Here is a 20,718-nt window from a genome sequence, read left to right as displayed (position 1 = left end):
TCACCGTTCTATCCCTAATCCAGTGTAATCAAACTTAGATATCAATACCATTAACGACAAGATCGATCTAGATCGTATTAAGACTTCGAAAGGGACATTCCTATACAAATGTGTACCGCCTAAATAGTAGAATCGCGCTGGTTCCTCGGGGGACCAGGAGGGTAGCGACGTTTTTCCGCTGTCAGGGCAGATTTTCAGCCGCATGGTACGGTACCCCTTGGCGGCAGACAAACGACGGCCAATTTACGAGCAGCGGGAAAGAGAAGAGTTCTTTAAACTCGGATTAAAATAAGCGACGAAAGGCCTTTTCTTCTCCCTTACCCTCTTTTTTCTCTTATACACCCTTGAAATTCATTTCGTTGCTCGAGTACGAGCTTTATTTTATTCACGATAAGGGAATCGAGGGGTCATAGCCTGGCGTAAATCTCTGTTGGGTGACAATTTGTCTGGTTGAATTGATGACGATCACGACGGTTGAATCGATCATTCGTATCCAACGATCCATTTGCGAGAAGCGATGCTTTCGTACGTTCAATATTTACCGGTACGTTTTCAGTACAAGTTTTTCACTTTCCGATGAATCGATCATTTTTACGCAATCTTTGCTGGTAGTCTCTTTTATTTCTCTCTTTATGGTAGTTTCATATATCGTTGAAAGGAAGATTTGTTAGATCCGTTAGATACAACTGAAACTCGAAGCTTTTAGCTGGACTGGATGAAATTATAGTTTGAAAACCGAGTCGTCGAGCAATTCCGGAGTTGTTTTGTTTTTTAATCAGATGCTTCTATCGAGCGAGCGTAGCGTTTCGCAACGGTACGACCGAACGCGCACGGATAGGACAATAACGACGCCCTCGGGAGCGTCCAGAATGAATCCCGGCTAACGCGATTACGCGACGCTGCGTTTCCAACTGATTCGCCCGCTTGATTTACCTGCAAAACACGAACGCTTCCAAAGTTCTCCTATTAAAATACATTAACGAATCGCGAAACAACGCGACTCGTTGAGTGTCTAAAAAAATCTAATATTAAACTTTACAACTTTTTACTGTTTCCAGTATTTAGCAAATCCTCTCTTTCATCTTCTTCTCCGTCGAACGAAAACGATCGTTTTAACCGGTCCATGATAGAATTCTGACACTAAAATCGTCAATGTGTTCAAAAAGATATTACAGAAGATGCAAAGAGACTAAAAAATGGAAGAAACCTTAAAGAAGTAACGTTCTAACGTACGAGTGGAAGGTAGATGTAATGGGTTGTAATGGCGCCCGAGAGACGAGAGGGGTAACACGATTAGATGGCACAGGACTGGGTGGAACGATTCGGCCGACTTGATTTATCCGCGTACCAAAGCGTTATTGCATTAGCGCCCCGACGACGATACCACTGGCCAGCGTCCCGGGGGCGCTTCGGCATCGCGGCTACCAAAAGTCCTTCTGTCCAACCAGCCGTGAATCATCCCTAAGAATTATGTCTTGGACGGTGGTGCCAGGACGCGCGATTTGTCGTTGGATGGCTTGAGCACGAGCTCGTTACCAACGCTGAGAAAGCAGAGAATTCGCGATTTAGGATGCTGTTTTCGTATTAAGAGAATCCACTGCATTCGATTGGTTCGATATGAAGTAAGTGGAAGAATTCTTTTGGTTTTTGATTAGATTTTTTATTAGACTCGTTAATCAGAAAATCGTCGTAAGTCAGGATAATGAGCAATAAATGATCGACTCGCACAAGATTTAAGTTTATATATTTTAAAGCTAATAGTATACAGTGTGACAATCATGTATTCAAGAACAATCATGTATCCTCAACACGCCATCGCCGAATTCGTTTTAATCGCCTGGAGACGCTAGACACCTATCGAAATCTCTGAATTTTTCACACCCATCATTCTACAACATCGTTCCATGCATTTTCAGAATTTCGTTGATATTCACTTCGTGGCTTAACAAAGAAAATAGAAATCGAAATACAAAGAATTTATTCGTCTCGGAATGAGAAATTTCGACCGTTCCGACGGATGCAACTTCTCACCGACTCGTTATTTCCAAGCCCAGCTACTACTGACCTTCGACTATTTATATTTATGTATAATACTTTATATTATATGTATAATACACACTTCTCCCGGAAATTGTTCACTTTATACACATCGAGTCTCCGTTTGTACTTCTCGGACACGAACTGATGCAGCTGTCTCGCTGACGAGTATCCTTGCATCACGATTTTGCAGAGCTTCACCAAATCGTCAAAAAATAGCTACGATAGATGTAATAGAATTAAATAAAAGAAAAGAATGCAAGATGATTTACTTGGAAAGAACATCCCTTCGTTATTGTTAAAAAATTTAATACGTGAAGCGAGTATCTTGATAACACCCGACAACCAAGAAGTCAAGTGCTTGCCAAATACTCTAAGCGAATCAATATTCACCTGCACAGTTTCACAACGGTGGTGAGTCGGCTACGATCAACTTTATTCTTTTAAAATAATTTCACCATTCCAAAAGAGAACTACTTCATCCAATCTCAAACTTTTCCCCTCCAAACCACCCCTGTTACTTTCCACACCAAAAAGTGAATGGAAGAAAATATTCTGCAAGATCGAAGACGCTTCCTATCGTCGAAATAATCTTCGAATAAACCTCGAAACCCAACGAATCATACGGAGAAACTGTCTGAACGATACCATACTCACCACCGTGCAAGGAAACAGCAACAATCGCTGTTAGTCGACTTCGAAGTCGGAGTTTCTTCGTTTTACGCAGGCCTGTCGAGTCCCAGTGCTTCCTGGTGTCGTCTGGCCTTCAGCCTCAGATCCGCGATGCTGCTATTTTTGGAACGTGCTGCGGCCGCAGCCAACGAAGCCGCCAAACTCAGGGGATGAGGATGCGGATGACTGGACGTCGGTGGCGGAGGCGGCGGTGGTGGAAGACAGAAAAGACCGCCGGCTGCCGCGTAATGGAGGACAGCTGGGTCGAACGCAGAACCTGCCGCGGTGGTCATGTTGCCACCGGCACCTTGCATTGGGGGGTGCAACCTCAAGGCCGGCAGGTACGGCGCCACTCGACACGGTTCCAGGGTCGCTGGTGGACTTCGAGGAGCCAGCACCATTCCACCTGCTACATCAAACCTTTTTGTTACTGCCAAACCTTCATATAAGTATATGTAATAATTAGTTTGCAAGTGTCTTTATGCGTTTATGGAAACTTATATTTACCCATACTATAGTTGGGATATAGGATTGCGAGGTTTTCGTTGAAGATCTATGCGAGGTTTATGAGGAATTTAGAGAAAATTTTTAGGGCACTTAGCTGGCTGTTTTGGAAGCGACCATTATCAGCTTGATCGTATTCTTCATTGTAGCTCACCTTTATGCAATTGACTCTCGTGCTTGCGGCACTTGGCACGTCGATTCTGAAACCAGACTTGAACTCTCGCCTCGCTTAAACCGAGTCTCTGGCTCAGTTCTTCTCTCATGAACGCGTCAGGATAATGCGTCTCATCGAACAGCCTTTCCAATTCAGCCAATTGTTCCAAAGTGAAATTCGTTCGAGATCTTCTCTGTTTCCCGTTTCCGTTTCCGCTGTTACGGCAGTTCGATCCTAGGAAATATTTTAGAAAATTCGTCAGCTTCCAAATTTGCAACACACGATCGATGCAACCATTTGTTATACTTTTCGTAATTTTATTCCGTCTTCTTTTATTATTTATATGGATGTAAAAATTGATAGTGGAACTAGGAAAACTTAGGTGAGTCAGATGTTTTACGAGGATTAATTCAAGAACAGCAAAAGCGGTCAGAAGAAGATTCAGAATTAATCTCAGCGAATCGTTCACAGGTCATTTCTTCCGGTCTGGCCGGCATCAACATAAATTCCTTCCCCTTACGAGAATCTTATTCAAATTACACGACGAGAAGAACTTCCGATTAGTCGACATCAGAGACGCGTCTCCTCGGAGTACGATTTATATCTCTTTCTTCTTGTACAATCTATATTCTTCTCTGCTTCTACGAAAATGTCGAGTCGTTTTCCCCATCAATAAGCAGATTAACATAAGTCGAGACGAATTGCTGCGATTTTGAAATTCGATAAAAATATACATCTCGATTATTATTCCATTGCAATCACAACCGCTTGTTTACCAGGAGACTTAAAAAAATAAGGGAAATCTAAAGTTCCAACCTCGAACGACGACGAAATGTTGTTTTTGCATTCGCACTCCTTGAAATATGTTTCCAAGTACCGACGAGTCAATCCAATAAAAGTCTTCACGTTCCAAAAAGAAGACCGTAAAACAGGCGCTCAAACCTAATTTAACTCACAAAATAACCGCATCCTCCGCGTCAGCACCTTAATCGACCGAATCATCCCGAAGAAAGGTCCAACCTTGGACTAATTATCTTCTTCCTGTCAACTGGCGCTAATTTCTCCGGTCATCCCGGAGACGGTCTTAAAAACTAGCTTCAAGAACCTGGCACCAAAAGAGCCGCAACGAGTTAAAGAGACGGTCGTGGGATAATTAACGGGCGTGCGATCTAATTAATGGCTGCTTAATGCAAAGTAACTACGGAGTAGAACTCCGACGAAGGTGTTGCCAATGGGAGATCCTCAGAAGGAGGTCCGTAGCTAGAACAGAGGCAGAGGAGGCGTTAGAGGGGTGGATTAAGCGTCTCGCGTAAGAGCCCTTGACGAAGGGGACGTGATTTATATAATTTAGCAAAGTGGTGAGCTACGCAGCCTTGTACGGGATCGTTAGTTAACCTTCCACCCCTCTATCCGACTGTTTAGTTTCTCCCTCTTTCACCGCGCCACCTTAATCACTCCCTCTCGGCCTTTCTGCATCTGTCCGTCGACATTTCCACCTCCGTAAAGATGGATCTTAAGCGAGTCGTACGTTTGTACCGATCATTAACGATATTTGACGAAGATTTCGAAGCTCGTCGGGTCGGTTTGAGCATTTGCAAGTGGATCAGTACGGTTGATTTCAAGTTTTTGTGAATGGTGGAATGTTGCGATCAAGAGGTACCGGAGCGGACGTTTTAACCGGTTTCGCCAGGAAAAATATCTTCCTTATATAAAGATTTCAAAAATGGTACAAACCGTAATATATGTATGTATACGCAGTCTGGCGAATCCAGTACGCTTATAGTTTCTTAATTGGTCGATCAACGATTTACACAGGACGGTCGTTACCTGTTCATACCTTACGATAGTCACGTAAAGGCACAAAGAAGTAGTAACCATAGATCGCGGATTTGTATGTCTTTACACGCTCAAGTAAACGTAACTGTTATCGATAGAATTCATAGGATAGATTAGTAGGATTATTCAAAATCAATTACCATCGATTACAGTCAATTTCTCCCTCCCCGGCGGGCAACAGAACGATCCACTCCCTAAAGCAAAACAACGCGCCTCCCTCTCATTAGCCGCGGCAGTTAACTGAAAACAAACACTGATAATATTTGCAAGCTCGCCATTCGTTTTACCCGATAAATTACAAACACGGAGGCAAAAGCGTAGCGACGAAAGTTTAAAAGCAAAAGCGAAACATTTAAAAAATAGGACATCAGAGGAGGATTCGAAAGACAGAGGATTACGAACGAAAAATGATAAAAATCGATGGATAAAGAAAATAAAGAGTGGAACCGTGTTCCGATTAAAACGAGGAGGAATTACAAGGACGCAGTATCGCGCTTTAATCAATTAACGCATAGCTACGTAATCCAATCGGAGGCCAGGCAGAGCGAAGCCCGCATCCATATGTACAGCGGTTTAAAACCCCTCCTAGTAAAATAACTCGCGTGGTTTCCGGACCCGTTGTCGTTCCCGTCATCCGCCCCTTCATCATCAAACTATCCCCACCAGTTTATACGGTTTTCATCACCCCTCTAGCCTGTCTGCGTTTCTAGTTGTCTGCCGTGTTGTTGTGATCGTTTTAACGATATAGAGTCTACGACTCGTTGCTACGAGTTTATTAGTTCTGTGGACAACAATTTTATGGGCGATCTGTTCTTTCTACGAACTTTCCAGTTTAGAATTGGATCTTTCTGCGAGAATGCCGAGATTCTAAAAGTGTTACGCTGCTTCATGATGGTTTGGATATGACTTGATGATGGTCTAGAATTGACAGGTATAGTAATAACAACAGCTTACAAAAGTATAGAAGCTGCGAAAGTTTTCCGTGTACGAATAATGTGGGTTCAGAAACAGTAACAAGCGAATAGTAGGTGCGAAGTGGTTGTTCGAACAAAGCCAATATCGTATTGCCGAAATCGGGAAGACAATGCTAGAAGGATGAAACGAGAGAGAAACAGAAGAAAAAGGGAGGGTGGCTAGTAGCGAAACCCTCCTGGAAAACCCGAAGCAATCACACTCGGACACGAGGGGTCGCTAATTCGATTACTAAGAGCGCTGCCCTCTTGGCCTGATCCAGTCAAACCACCCTCGACTCCCTTCGTGCACCAGCTCGCCGAGCGTGGCCGGGTCCCTGTATTTTTTCACCCTCGCGAAACGAGTCGGGATATCGCAGCCATTAGGCGTATAAAAGCGTCGGGACAATCCTGGTTAACCCCCTTACTAGTCGCGTCCACGTTGTAACTGCATATGGCACGCAGCCGTGAAACTTTCCGTGAATCGTTTGGCAAGAAAGTAGAAATAGTCGAAGATTTGTGTTTTTTGTTTTGTCTCGGATAAAGAGGTTTTGTAGGAAGATCCTTTTTTTTTATAAAAAGAGGTGGAATATTGGAGAGATATTAACGTTCAAGGAACTAACATTTTATTCTTTTATTTTTATGGAAGGAAGAAGCAATTGTTTTATGTAGACAAATTTAGGGAGGAATTAGTTTTGAATTATTTTAAACAGATTACTCGTTACAAAAGTTTCTATGGGAGGAGAGTATTGAGACATAAAGAGAAGATTAACAATCGGACACTACGAATGTTTATATAATATAAATTCATATTCTTACGATTTGAACTGGAGAAATGGAACCTAAACAGAGATTTGTCCACCCAATCCACAGTCCGTGGATAATTATCTTGATGATTTCTAGCATGATATAACACGTAGGTAATTCTAGACTGCGCAAATCATCGATCGAAGTGTCATTTATATTTCACGACCACCTAAAACCTGATCGATGAAGATTCACCAGGGTGTAACCAAGGGTTATACTGTAAATATCGGGGAAAATTCTAGTAACGTTCTAAAAACCATAGCTATGCTTCAAAAACTTACGAGCTTAGGGGCCGTAAACATCGATGCACGACCTTTGACCAGGGATCAAGCGGAAACGGCGGTAGGACCATCGGTGATGGCCATTTGCAGAGGAAACGCGTGCGCGAGGACATGGGTCAGGTCGACGGCAAACGAGGCTAAATGGCTGGCCGAGAAACGTGGTGATCTACTACGACACAGACCACTTTCTTTCAGTGATATTTGTTATGTCATGCGGCCCGTCGTTCCTCATCGTAAGTCGTGAAATATCGTTCCCATCCTCCTGTCTGCTATGGATGTCTCACGCCATGCGAAATCGCATCTACTGCAATTGGATGTGCGAGGAAAATTAAATTTTGGTTTCTATGAATTTCGAAATGATAGTCTGGTAATTGGAACTTGGAACGGAGATTCTTCTCATCTTTTCGCAAAGTCTTTCTTTGAAAATAAGAGAATGAAGTTCCTGTATATCGGTACATCGAGGTATGATTTTCACAAGTGGCTGCCGTGATTAGCTTGTTCACTTATTTCTATTTATCAGGGTAATTGAATAAATTCTGTTCTCCGCTGTTATCAACTTTAGCGCTTTTATATATCCCATTGTCCTAATCTTCCCGAGATTGCAATATAACTCCGAATACATATCCATAAAATCCAATAGAATTGAGATATCGGTATTTCCAATTGAAATTCTGTTTCCAAATCAAAACCCACACTCCGTTGGCTCATTTTAGCTCGCGTTTCACGATATCTTCAAAACTTTCATTGCTCGGAACTACAAAACACGAAAGATAAGAGCCTTTAACCCGCTACTCCAGCTTTTTCTAGAAACCAAAGATTCGAACGAGTTTTCCTCCGATCCTTTGCCGCTTCTTCAACTCGCGGTTATTTATGGTTTTACTTGGGCGCGTCTGATGGCTGCCGGCCGGGCAGATTGCTTTTTGATTTGCGCTTAATCGGGAAAAGTTATGGGCCCCGGAGAGATACAGGCGGAAAAGAGCAGCGAAAAGAGAAAGAGAGAGAGAACACGGACTCTTGCTCTCCTCCCTTCTCTCCACCCTCTGCGAAGCAAAAGAGCCGCGTGTTAGGGGGCGTACACAACTAACGCGGCGGGCCGCATATTAAACCATAAATTCATGCGAGCTCCGGCCGCAATAGACGCCGAGTTATCGCGGCGAGGAATCCGCGCTGGCGTTACTTGAACGCGTCAGTTTTTAAACGTGATTTTCATTCGCTATAGCCGGCCGTGCCCCGTCCGCTTTCGTTCCAATTTAATCTGCGCGTATGTAACGTCCAGCCTGTCGATTGCATTTTTTATCCAACCGACCATCCTTCTCCCACTGTTGCCCGCCGTGACCGCTGTCACCGATCGTTTGACGTGCTGTAAATTACGAGACTCCAAGATTTATACCGCAAAAGTGAATTTTGGACTTTTTCAGAGGGATTTTGGAGCGTGTTTTGGCAGATGCGTGTCTCCTGGCTATTTTCGAACATGGCTATGTTAGAATTTGTCGTAGAGGTTGAAGCAAAATTTGTTCAGATCTTGTTACAAGACGCGATAAGACGTACAGTAAGTAGCTGCTTGAATCGAAATAAGCACAAGGGCTAGATAAGCAGTGAACATAATTTAACTACCACACAGTGCTAACCTTTCAAGAGAAATGTCAACTGTTCTCCGGATCCTCGCAAAATGCTCTGCAAGAGCAATTCAACGTGTACGTTCGATATTATCAAATTTATCCCGAATCTCAGTACCGCGAACGAGACAACAGATTCAAATTGAACCGTATCGATAATTGTCGTAACTTAAACGAAGAAAATTAAGAGAATGTTACTGAACTGATCTTTATACGACTATTTTAAAATTTGCTCTCTTCGTAGCGAAAGAATGCAGTCAAGGGAGATTAGAGTATTATAGAGATGTTTAAAGAAAATTCTGATTTATTGGAAAGGGAACTGATTTCAATGGAAAGACGTGACAAAAGAGAGCGGCGAGGAGGGAGGAGAAGGAAAAGTGCAAGTGGTGGACGGGGAACGGCTGTTATTGAAGTCGACTTGGAATGTGGGTAGAATTGGAGGTCGGTGATCGTTACGTTGTGAACGGTCAGCTATTCCCAATCACTTCTGAGCTTTATTGGACGACGTGCTGAATTATAAACGAAGATCGAACCCTCCGACGATACGTGTCGGGCCACGGAATTCGTCCAGAGGTTCCTGACCTTCTTACTATCGAAACAAGAACGAATTAAGAAACGTCCTTTGGAATCCTTCAAAACACCAGTCGTACCATGGGAGATACTAAAATATCTTTGTGCAGCTTGCAAGATTATACACAAATAATAATATAACGAAACAATCTTCTTCTTCTTCTTCTTCTTCTTCTAACAACGAGAAAAACGAATTAAATACTCCACAGAATCGCCGTAAATAAATCTTGAGGAATTTAAAGCTTAAGACTAATGATTGTTTTATATTTTCTTCAAACTTAAGGTACGAAACACAAATGACATAGCAGAATTAATTTGTATGTCATTGTCGACACTTTTTAGCACGACACGAATAAAATGAATTACTAAAAAATACGGGAAGCTAGTTAAAAGGCTATATAATGTTATTTATATTCAACGTTACCTTTCGTACTTTCTTCTTGTCCCTGCATCAAAGACCTCGAAACCTGCGACTGTAGCTTCAAATCCGACGATTTCGTTTCATTAGAAGCTTGACTTTTCAATTCGACACAATTTTCGGGGCTAGCTGATCGATCTCTCGAAATCGGTGGTGGCGATGGACTGCATCCTAGCAATTTTCTTACGGAGAGCTTTAATTCCGGTGTTTTTAGAGGCGGAAGGCTGTCCACGGTGTTAACCACGTCCTTCGCCTCCTTACTCTTGGTCGTAACGGAGAGATCTTCCGGTTGGAGGCGGCCTTCCGGCGACGGCGGTTCATCCACGCTGCTCGCCTCGACGCTCGATGGATCTTGAGCGGATTCGCTCGTCCCTGCACCGACATCTGGAGAACCATTGCCAGAAATCAGTGTCCGAACACCTCATTACGTTCTTCTTCAGACAAATATCGTTAATCAGTAGAATTATACAAATTCATATCCTCGTAGTCGTAATTAAAAGAGTAAGAACTAGATAGAAATATGTTTCATCTACCGAATGTTAGGACGAATTAAGATTTTAACTAGGGAAGTGAAGAAGAAAAGGAAGAAGACGAACAAGATTTGACGAGACAAGACTGGTTAATCTTAACGTAATGTTACGTAAATATTACGAACGATTAAGTAATATAAGACAGCCATAAGCAAACGCAAGAGATTGTTATTCGAAAATATTGAAAGGATTCTTGGAAATTCCTGATGTAGATTTCAAGTGTAAAATTATATTTCCCAGAGTCTGCTTTCAAATTGAGGATTCAAGATTCACCGTGGGAACAGTTTGTTTGACATCATCTTTGAGGAATGAAGCGCACGTTCGCGATATTCTTGGAAACAAACAGTGGGAAGCGAATCGTGCACGAGGATCAATTGATTATCAATTCACTGAATAGGAAAAAGAGATCTGTTGAAACTTTGTGCGATGGTAGAAAGGTACGCAGAATATTTCTGTGATTTTTTCTCTCTGTTCAAGAAACTTCGCTGTTCAAGGGAAAGGAAGATTTTACCATCATCTGTTTGCATTCTTAACCCTTTGTTTAATTCCTTAACGTTGCTTAACACCTAAACGTCTATTTTATTCGTTCCCTCGTCAAACTAAAATTGAAATCACGAAGTTTGGCTACGTGTAAACTTTCTTCCGCACAAGGATCGTCATTGGAGAGTTAAGATTTCTTAAGAAATAAATATATACCATATGACTTGGTAACTTCTTCAAACCAAAATCTCCTCAAAAAATTAACTCTTACATCAATCTCTACAAACCGAATAAAACTGCACAAACCACCTACTTCCATTGACCAATCTCCACATTCCCATAACTACAACGTCTCACCTTTTCCATCACCACGGACAACCATATCTAACTTCACAACTATGCGGCCACATGAAACTCAACCACGACCGAACCACGTGACAACCATCTCAAACCGATCCACCAAGAAAATACACGTAAATCAACAGACGAGGTTCCAGGGATATAAAAGTAAACCTCCAAAGAATAAGGAAGACGTACTGCCATCGTTCTCCGCAGAATCGCCGAGCAAATGCGCGACACTGAGGGTGATCCTCGCGGACGGAGGTCGTTCGGTGGTTGTTCTGCATGGCGCGTGTTCGCCAGCCGCGTTGTCGAAGCTCTTGGAAACGAACTGGGCGAGCTGCTCCATCCTCGCGGAGAAGACTCGCGCGACGACGCGGCTCTCGCGTCGACCTCGTCGCCGAGGACGAGAGCACCGAAGGGGGTGCACGAAGGTGGCTGGTCGGTGGTAGCTGACGGTCGGCGTCGCGACGCCACGCGTCCCCCAGGACGCCATTCGGACGCCGGCCAATCGAGCGGCTCGTAGGCGTTTCCGCTACGCCCTCTTGCCTTCCTGTTCCTCTCCGCATCCCTGTCGACCACCATCGACCTTCGACACCCTTCTCCTCTCACCCTTCGATCGTTCGCCCCCTCTACCACCGACTACTACCCGTAAACCGAGGCTCATTAGCATTTGCGCCCGCTTTTCCACCCGCGAAGCGCAAACTACCACCTACCGATGGCCGAGCTGCCTACGTTGGCCAGCGTTTGGCTATCCCACGTCTTTCGCTCTGTTCCTCTCTCCGTTGCTCCAGATGCCTGGTAGTGTGTGTAGCTCGACGACCACCACGTTTACGAGCTCCTCGTTCCCAACCACCCACCCTCGGTGACGTCGGGACAATTCCTCCTCCCTGGAGGACACGCTTCTCGTCCCCATGGATGCTAGTTTTAGGTGAAAACGATGCACGCTCACGATTCCCGTCGATGACGTCTATGCCGCGATAGCCTACGACCGCTCTGAAGGATGACGATCGGTTTAAAATGATTTACTCTTGATAGATTTGTCTAGAGACGTCTTTCAACGAGGAATAGGGATGAGTTTGGAAGGTTTTTCGAAAAACGGCAGCAGATTAAATTAAAGGGAGAAAATTTAAGCAACTTCTAATCGTCAGTGACTGGGTTTGAAGGGTAAGCTTGGAATATATTAATTAATCGAAAAGTAGGGGGAGCGAATAGACGCTGGTTTAAAGGATAGAAATTTAAGTATATAAATAACGATGGAATCGTGTCAGGAAGGCTGATTTCTTTATTTCTTTCTTATCTCCAGCGCTCTACAACGTTCTATACAGCCAATGTATCGAATCTTTTCGACCTTCGAAAGTAAAAGATCCACAGAACAAAATTGAAATTCAGGTAGCGATCTTAAATCTTAGGTAAAAGATGGAGAACTCATGTGTGGTACTTTGAAGAGTAGTCGAAAATATTTGCGTGGCAACGTTTTACATCGAAATGGACGTGTAACGGCCCTTTTGGCAGGCCAGCCGCGTTCCAAGCGAATTGCGAGGCCGGGACGCGTCGTGTCTCGTGTTTGCCGCTACCAAACTCGGCAATATTTAAATGGGATTGCGTTCGGGAATGTAATTGCTTGGACAAATACGGCCCGTGAAACGTTGGGACGGATATGGACAGAGAGGAACGAGCTGACAGATGGGAGATCCAACCGGGATGGAAGAAATCTGACCTGATTGCCAGGAGTAAAACGTAGAAGAAAAGAAAATGGTGGTAACAATGAAATAGTGGAGCATAATGTATCAGAGTATCATTGATAAAGAGAATCGTTATAAGTGTGGGGGTTTCAGGATAGAGCAGATTCTTCGCAATTGATACACAAATAAAAATTACTCCTAGATTCTTTTCCAAAATCAAATGCAACAGAGAGTTACTTCCAAAATAGTTTCAGATTAAAATATATATAATTATTATCAACTAGAGTCTAGCTGTCGCGTCAGAATCCCCAGTCTCTTATACGTCTATTCGATTATCATCGATCAACCTCCTCAAAAAATAACACAGAGCGGCGATTCACCGACCAATCCAGAGACACATATGTGTCATCGAGCCCGTGCCATATCATAAAAGGCAGCAAATGCAGGTGAATGGATCCGAAAGACGGAAAAAGAAGCCGCGAGTCGGACAACGGAGATGAAAGCAGACAGGAAGAGGAGACTTGTAGCGACATTGAATGACGCTTGCGTACGAGAGGATGAAAGAGACCGACCAACGGCGGTATAGAGGAACAGAGAGAGACGAGAAACGAAACGAGGAGAGAATTAACACGCATGCAAGAAAGATAACAAGAGGCTGGTAGAGCAAAGAGAAGGGAGAAGCCAGGCTACAGAGAAACGTTGGAGAGGGGAACGGTCTATAACGCAGGCAGACGGAGCCAATCAGGGCGCAATGCGATTACCTTAACGAGAAATCCGATTACTTATTCATTCGCCTAACTCGAAATCAGTTTAACTAATCGTTTAATTCGGTAGCTACCCCCCTACGAGCGAGCGTTTTCGAGACAGACACGGGCCGAATTCTCTCTGTGGATGTTCGTTGGGTGTGGTGGCCATGGGATGGATGGATCTCTCCATCCAGCCTTCTCTGGCTGGCTAAATAGAGCCGCACACGCGCAACCACCGTCGTTTCTACACGTGCTGTATTACCCTTAGCCCAGAGGGTGAGAGAAGGAGGGATACAGGCGGTGGGGAAACAGGCCAGGAGGAGAGAGGCCTCATTCAATTCAATTACGTAATGAATTGTCGTGTCTTGAGTAAACACCCTTCCTCACCGCGACTCGCCGCCGGAAAATCGCCGGTTGGGGATATGTTCTCCTCGCGCGGAGGGGATGTCGTGGTGGCTGCGCGCACCATCGTCTTTACTGCATCGTTCAGGTATGGGGATGATGTTAGGGCGAGGAATTAGCGAAGCGATGAAGCAGTTTCAGATAATATCGCGTGAAGAGTTGAATCAGTGTTTTTGTCCTTGTTTGCACTGGTTTATCCTTAATCGTCGACTAATCGACAGTTTGTTTTACTATTCATGATGTAATAATAATTGTCTTTCTATCGAACCTTCGTATCGTGAATTATTTTATTCATTTTCTATTTACTCTGTCTCTACATGATAACGTAGCAAGGTATATTTTTTATTTTACTTTTGATTAAAGAATGAGAATTTTTCAAAGTTCCATGTTAATCGAAATATAAATCGATCGGGATCGATTCTGTTTGCTGAACATTTTTTCGTTTTAATATTAGAATACGCGATTGATATTTAGTTTTACGAAAACAAATAAAAATTCCGATAGAAATAATCAGTTTGACTTGCGCTTGATTCATTTATAAGACGTACTGTACGAAACCAGAGATTCGGTTGAGCCGAATCAATCTGCGGCTTGCAAACGCTTCGAAATCTTCCGTTGCGTCTTCGCCAAGCTTCCAATTTCTTCTCTGTCTGGCTTGTTTCCACGTATACTCACTTCTTGGTCTTCATTTGCTCTCTATTCTTGGTCGTTTTCCATCGCGGTACATCGACACGTGGATACGCGCGATATCGACGTTTCCGGGGCTACTGATCTCGTTTGCATAGGCAGTATCAGTAATTCTGGTGTTCTCTCAGAATTAACAGGACCCGTTCCACGGGGTTACTCACGGGTTTACATAGGAAACCGGTAACGGTCGACGATCAAAGGAAATCGAATCGGTATTAGCGGGAATTCGAGTAAATCGTTCCTACATTCGATTATGTCCTAAAATTTATCATTTTTTTATCATTAAAGATCATATAAAAGCTTCCTTATCATTTCGTTACAGTGAATCTTTGCCATGGACTCAAATCTTCGGACAAATTTCAATCGAATGACAGAAATATCGATCGATAGATTTTATATTCGTCTTAAAGAAATCTTAACGACACGTGCCCAATGTTGTCGATATTTCTTTGTTTCATTCACGTTCTGGAGAACTAAATTTCCGATGTAACGCACACACGGACGAAAGGACGATTTCCGTCCACAAAAAAAAGGTCATTTTCGCCATGGCATCCTTCCGGCCCAAGTTCCAAATTCCCAGTGTAGTGTCGTTAAAGGTATCATTTTCAATTAATAACAGAAAAGATACGAAAAAGAGAATTCTTAGGTTATACCACAACCTAACAGAGCTTTTCCCCTAAGCTTAGTTTCTAACTTAATGAATCAACAAGGTTGCATGCATAAACGAATTACTATTCCCAGGATAACAGATATCAGAGACCATTATTGAATGGTCCTTCGATAATACAATCTGTGCTAAAGGAGAACATCAGAGCGTTTTGGTTCCGGAAATCTAAGGATCAACCGGTCGAACCTACCGTAGGCAACTGTGCGCAACCTTTGTCACCTCGTATGGATCTCGTTTGCAAGGGTTGTCCTTCAAAGTGTCTCGAATTTGAAAAACAGAAAAAAAAATCGAAGAGACAATTTTTTGGTTCTAAGAAACAATCAGGAAAGCCAAGCAATTGCAAGGAGGAAGAGAAACCGGTAGAAAAGAAATTGATCTGGTGGGAGACGATATTCGGTCCAAGCCCTAAGAGACTCTGGCCTGATCCATGTACTTGTAGACTAGCCCACAGAGAGAGAAAAAAGATGAGGGCACGCGATCCAAGATTGCGCGATCCAAGATATCAACAGACTGCAGGAGATGTTCTTTTGTATACAGAACCGGTAAGACGATGCTCGGTATCTTCTTGCTTCGAACCACAACCGAAATCTCCACCAGGATATAAGATACCCAAAGCGGCGATTTTCAAAATCATGGAAGATGTCTCCTATATGGTGAGCAATAATTTTGTTTCTTTTTTTCGAAGTAGGTTTTTAATAGTCAGTTAATAGTCAATAATTTAGAAAAATTAATTGCGTGCAATATTTCAAAGCAGGACTTTCATTTTGGTTTATATTCTGTGTCTTATGTGATAACAATTTTCCGTACGAATGTGAATTAAGGAAGTCTCGCGTGATCAGTTGAAGTTGTTAATCTTAAAACATACGAAAGTTTGTAAAACTATAAATGATAATAGCTACATATATAAAATTCTTTCATAATACGACTCTATATTAAAAAATAAATTTAACGGAACAATTTGTCAATTTCTAGATGCCGGGTAATCGCATGGCTCTTGATATGCAAATGTATAAAGTTGATAAAGATGTACGATTGAAACCGTGTAGTCTTCCGTACGAAGAATTAAGACCTCCAGAAAAACAAAGAAGACCATTCAGTTGTCAATTAGGAATTCAATCGAAAGACATTCTTCCACCAATAAATAGAGACTTGAATTATTATGGAGGTCTTCGACAACAATCGGTCCAGGAAGCTAAACTACCGAAGAACCTCAAATCCACCCAAAGAAGTCAGAAGAAATTGCCTGATACTGGAACCAATTTAGATCAAATAGTCCAAAAGCGAAGTAGAATAGAGCAGCTTAAAATGTATATCAGGCAGAAAGACATGTCTTATTATCCGCCGTTTTCTTCCTGATCGACGATGTTGAATCCATTTTGCCATGACAAAGAATCTATTAACTAAATAAAATGCTGAATTTTCGTGTAATGTATATTTAAATCGTCCGTGTGTGCAAAAGAAGTAATCTGTAATGTTGTTCACTTAAGTACATCATCGAAGAATAAAAAAAATATAAACACGATCTGAATTTGTTATAAGAAAAAAATATTTGTAGTCTGGAAGAACGTATTTCCAAGATAAATTAAGATTCGTGAAATATATACATATAAATGTTACAAGTTACAATGCATATTGTAAGGTGTTCTACTGGAGTTGTTCAAAAATTGCGCGAAGCTATAAAACGATACAGTGCCATCTGCTTTGGTGAATTGCAGTCGATTCTGAATAGAATAAGCCGTCTATGAGCTACAATATTCCCTTCGATGGCGGCGTTGTTGCTGTGTGTGGACCCCTGTAGAGCTGGCTACGGGGCAGTCAAATGTCTCGTAAAGGAACTCCCTCCGCTTGCAAGTCAAAACAAATCCCGCGAATCTTTCGTAATCGGCGAGGTTTGTGTTCGGTTCGCAGTTGGCCGCAAGGAGAGGTCGGGATTGTGGGTAGTTCGATAGGTTACAATCAATTAAGCCTCCTGCCTGGTTCGCCGGATGGGGACAAAAGGGAGGAAACAAATAAAAAAGAAAAACAGAAAGCTAAGAACAACGACGACACTGTACAGTATCACGACAGAGTGTGGATCGAGGGTAACCAAGTGACAAACAATAGTGTTATAGACGAATCGAATGTTGACGTTGGGATCGGTAAAACCGCCGATGTCGAGACTGTAGCCGACATTGAGAAATGGTTAAAAACGCGATCGGAATCCGTGTCGAGCATGGATCTCGACGCGATCAAGTCCGGGGTCGAGGAGGGCGTCGACCGGTACCTGGGCGAAGAACTGCAGCACGCTTTTCTGGGAAAGGACCCTGACGGATTGTCGATCGACATCGATCTCTCCGATAAGAAACTCAATTTAGGTTATGATCCATTGCTTCAGGAGCTTCAAAATGAGAAACTGCTCGACGAAAAGGATAGCTTTATATTACCAGAATTTCAGCTGGATCATTTGGATCCACTGGCGTTGTCTCCGGATGACATGATGGTCGCCGGTGAAATTTTACCGTCAACCAGTGCTCAACCTACTTTAAGTGTCCCTAATAGGGACGTCGAAGGAATGTGTACAGAGACTGAACAATCTTCCCTGATGAAGAAAGCCATGATACCAGATAATCAGGAATTGCAGAACAAGTCTACGCAAGTTGTGGTAGATGATTTGCGTTGCATAAATAGCACGAGCAAAGAAATCGAGCTGCAAAAGGACAATGACTTGTGCAATAATCCTACGAATCTCTATGTGCAGGATCTCAATTCTGAAAACCCTATACAAGAGTTGCAAGGTACAAAGCTAGATGAAGGTGATTGTGAAAATACTATAATTGAACAATTGAAAACGAAAGCTAAGGTAAAATTAGAACCACGTATTATTAAGAAACGTAAGAAAATACCAGAAATGATAGAAAAGAGTTATGATAATGAGATTAGGATATCTGGAGAAGATATTGTGGATACTGAAGATGGTGTGATGGCTGTTGTAGCTATATCAACAGATAAAATTTCAAATATGACTCAAATTGTGATAAATACCGGTACAGAGGAACAGATTTATCAAGGAAAAACTTCTGAACTTATAGAAGCTACAGGAAATTTTCCAAAATTACCAAAAATAGAAACTTCAACTGTATGGAATGGAACAGTGGAACATAGTACAGAAAATCCCAATAATCAACATGAAATGGTAATATCTAATGCTTTAGAAGAATTGGGTATTTCAGATGATAACCTACAACCAATATCTGTTAATGAGCATGGCAAAATATGGCTTTGTCCACGTGACGATTGCAATAGACAATTTAGCAAACTTTATGCTCTAAAAGGTCATTTACTAGCGCACTATGGTGTGAGACCTTTCAAGGTATGTATTATTATATCATATATAATTATTATAATATATATATTATATATATATAATGGAATTATATATTATTTATAATTTATTATATTTTATTTATAATTATATATTATTCTTTGTATTCTGAATTTCCTTTGATCTTTTCAATTAGAATTGTATTTTATTTATTCACTTATATCTTTATTTTCAGTGTGATTTCGAAGGATGTGCCTGGGCATTTTATTCAGAGTTTAAACTCAAAAGACATAAAGAAACTCATTTGAAACGTAAAGACTATGTTTGTGAGGTAGAAGGTTGTAATCGCCGATTTACTACGATTTATAATTTATGGAGTCACGCGAAATTGCATACTCGCCCAAATAGAATAGTATGCCAAGTGCCAGACTGCCAAGAAAAGTTTCAGACAAAGAGAGCACTGGAACTGCATATGAAGAGTCATGATCAAAGTCATGCTCCATATGTTTGTAAACACGAAGGATGTGGCAAAAGATATTATAGTAGTAATGCTTTGACGTCGCATCAGAGATGCCATAGTTATAAGGAAGTAGATGTAAAATGCTCGTGGCCAGGTTGTGGTAAAGTATTTGATAAGCCTTGTAGGCTGAAAGCACACATACGTTCGCATACTGGCTGCAAGCCTTACCTTTGTACGTTTCAAGGTTGCCAGTGGGCATTTTCTTCCTCTAGCAAATTAAAGAGACATCAAAAGAAACACACTAATGAACGAAAATTCGTGTGCGATATACCTTCCTGTGGAAAAGCATTTATGAGATCAGAGCATCTCAAAGAACATAGATTAACTCATAAAGAAGGAAGGTACTTTCAATGTTTTATATGTAATGCAAAATTTTCTGCAAAAAGTAGTTTGTACGTTCATATAAAGAAGCATCAAGTTAAGGAAGAGGTAAAGATGAACTCACACAATAACGTCAATAGTCGAAGCAAGAAGGTACCATCCATAATAAAATCGAAAAGAAAGTCGATAGATCTGAATGTAAACGTAGCATGCCTAAATACATCTACAATAACAGAAAAATCTGAATGCAATGATACAGTAACTCAAAATAACAGTGAAAGTCAAACTAAGGACGATACAGTGCCTCCACGAGATCAATCTAAGACTTTATATCATTGTCCAGTTGAAACCTGTACACGTTCATATACTACAAAAGCTACGTTAAGAGCACACATGTTAAAAGTACACGGCACTCCTGTTGATGAGTGTGGTAAAACAGCTAATAAAATACCTGGGGATTCTGTTTGTAACATGGATTATATTTTATATACTGCTCCTTCAATATCAGAGCCTACAGAGCAAATGATAATGGTAGCACCTTGCGATGCGGTTATTCTCAGTACTTCTTCGGAAACAGATCGCTCTCTTCCTGAACCAGAACCGCCGCCTCTTAATAATGTACTGAAAACATCGGAACCTTCTTCAAACGCTGCTACACATAAGCCATTATCTAATCAACATGTGAGAAAGGATCAGGGCTCCGCACGGACTGATCTGACATTTTCCGATGTGTGGAAATTAAAGGCGAATGGTGCTGTGTTAGATTCAGTTGCCGGAGCATCCGATGTTGTGTTAGGTACAAGTGAATTAGAAGAGGGTCTTTTGCTCACAGAGGAATTGCCTTCAATGTATTATCAAGACGATGTAGTAGGAACAGAATATCAGGTACTGTTACTGGATTCGGTACCATCTGAAAATACTATAAATCTACGAGGACTCGAATAATACATGTAATGTACTTTGGAAATGGGTGAAAAAACTGATCATTGTTATTTTCTAATATAGGATAAGTTTTAATATGGTCTGTGATCAAAGGCTAGTATGAGCCCCATTCATTTATACTACAGTCCATAATTGCTTCAAATCGTTATTTTATTAATAAATTATTGCTATTTTTCCAAAAAGTTTATTCATTGTTTTTCTGTTGTATATAAAATTCCTAAAACCTTGTGTATATAATAGCCAATGTATAATA

The 20,718-nt window shown here is 41.8% G+C and overlaps 3 protein-coding genes across 5 annotated transcripts; 2 read left to right on the top strand and 1 right to left on the bottom strand.

Moving 5' to 3' along the window:
- Positions 1 to 559: 559 nt before the first annotated feature.
- LOC122567963 (short stature homeobox protein 2-like) lies at positions 560 to 11,599 on the bottom strand. 3 transcript variants are annotated; one of them, XR_006316933.1, is made up of 5 exons: positions 11,393 to 11,599; positions 9,852 to 10,229; positions 3,368 to 3,601; positions 2,695 to 3,118; positions 560 to 2,256 (listed from the first exon to the last, which is right to left on the bottom strand). XR_006316933.1 is itself a non-coding variant. In XM_043727165.1 (4 exons), exons 1-4 carry the CDS (start codon positions 11,541 to 11,543, stop codon positions 2,757 to 2,759), a joined length of 1,125 nt encoding a protein of 374 aa, XP_043583100.1. In that variant the 5' UTR covers positions 11,544 to 11,599; the 3' UTR covers positions 560 to 2,756. The 3 variants fall into 3 exon arrangements, 2 of the variants coding, with proteins under 2 accessions (XP_043583100.1, XP_043583101.1); XM_043727165.1 differs by having other exon boundaries at positions 560 to 3,118; XM_043727166.1 differs by having other exon boundaries at positions 560 to 3,115.
- Positions 11,600 to 15,259: 3,660 nt separating this feature from the next.
- LOC122567868 lies at positions 15,260 to 16,834 on the top strand. The gene is made up of 3 exons (XM_043726995.1): positions 15,260 to 15,310; positions 15,456 to 16,034; positions 16,354 to 16,834. The coding sequence occupies exons 1-3, from the start codon at positions 15,260 to 15,262 to the stop codon at positions 16,735 to 16,737; spliced, it is 1,014 nt and encodes a 337-aa protein (XP_043582930.1). The 3' UTR covers positions 16,738 to 16,834.
- A 212-nt stretch (positions 16,835 to 17,046) lies between these two features.
- On the top strand, positions 17,047 to 20,650 carry LOC122567959. The gene is made up of 2 exons (XM_043727159.1): positions 17,047 to 18,730; positions 18,918 to 20,650. Exons 1-2 carry the CDS (start codon positions 17,201 to 17,203, stop codon positions 20,466 to 20,468), a joined length of 3,081 nt encoding a protein of 1,026 aa, XP_043583094.1. The 5' UTR covers positions 17,047 to 17,200; the 3' UTR covers positions 20,469 to 20,650.
- Positions 20,651 to 20,718: the final 68 nt, after the last annotated feature.

The sequence above is a fragment of the Bombus pyrosoma genome, linkage group LG5 (assembly GCF_014825855.1).
Source record: "Bombus pyrosoma isolate SC7728 linkage group LG5, ASM1482585v1, whole genome shotgun sequence".
Lineage (NCBI taxonomy): Eukaryota > Metazoa > Arthropoda > Insecta > Hymenoptera > Apidae > Bombus > Bombus pyrosoma.
Note: the sequence above shows the minus strand (reverse complement) of the source record. Positions and strands in the feature narration are given on the sequence as shown.

Coding starts and splice junctions, on each gene's coding strand:
- LOC122567963 (XM_043727165.1), bottom strand. CDS start 11,543: ATGGAGCAGCTCGCCCAGTTCGTTTCCAAGAGCTTCGACAACGCGGCT. Junction 10,230..11,392: donor TTCTGCGGAGAACGATGGCA/GTACGTCTTCCT, acceptor ATGGTTCTCCAG/ATGTCGGTGCAGGGACGAGC. Junction 3,602..9,851: donor ACAAGAAGAAAGTACGAAAG/GTAACGTTGAAT, acceptor AATATTTCCTAG/GATCGAACTGCCGTAACAGC.
- LOC122567868 (XM_043726995.1), top strand. CDS start 15,260: ATGGCATCCTTCCGGCCCAAGTTCCAAATTCCCAGTGTAGTGTCGTTA. Junction 15,311..15,455: donor CCAGTGTAGTGTCGTTAAAG/GTATCATTTTCA, acceptor TACTATTCCCAG/GATAACAGATATCAGAGACC. Junction 16,035..16,353: donor TGGAAGATGTCTCCTATATG/GTGAGCAATAAT, acceptor GTCAATTTCTAG/ATGCCGGGTAATCGCATGGC.
- LOC122567959 (XM_043727159.1), top strand. CDS start 17,201: ATGTCTCGTAAAGGAACTCCCTCCGCTTGCAAGTCAAAACAAATCCCG. Junction 18,731..18,917: donor ATGGTGTGAGACCTTTCAAG/GTATGTATTATT, acceptor CTTTATTTTCAG/TGTGATTTCGAAGGATGTGC.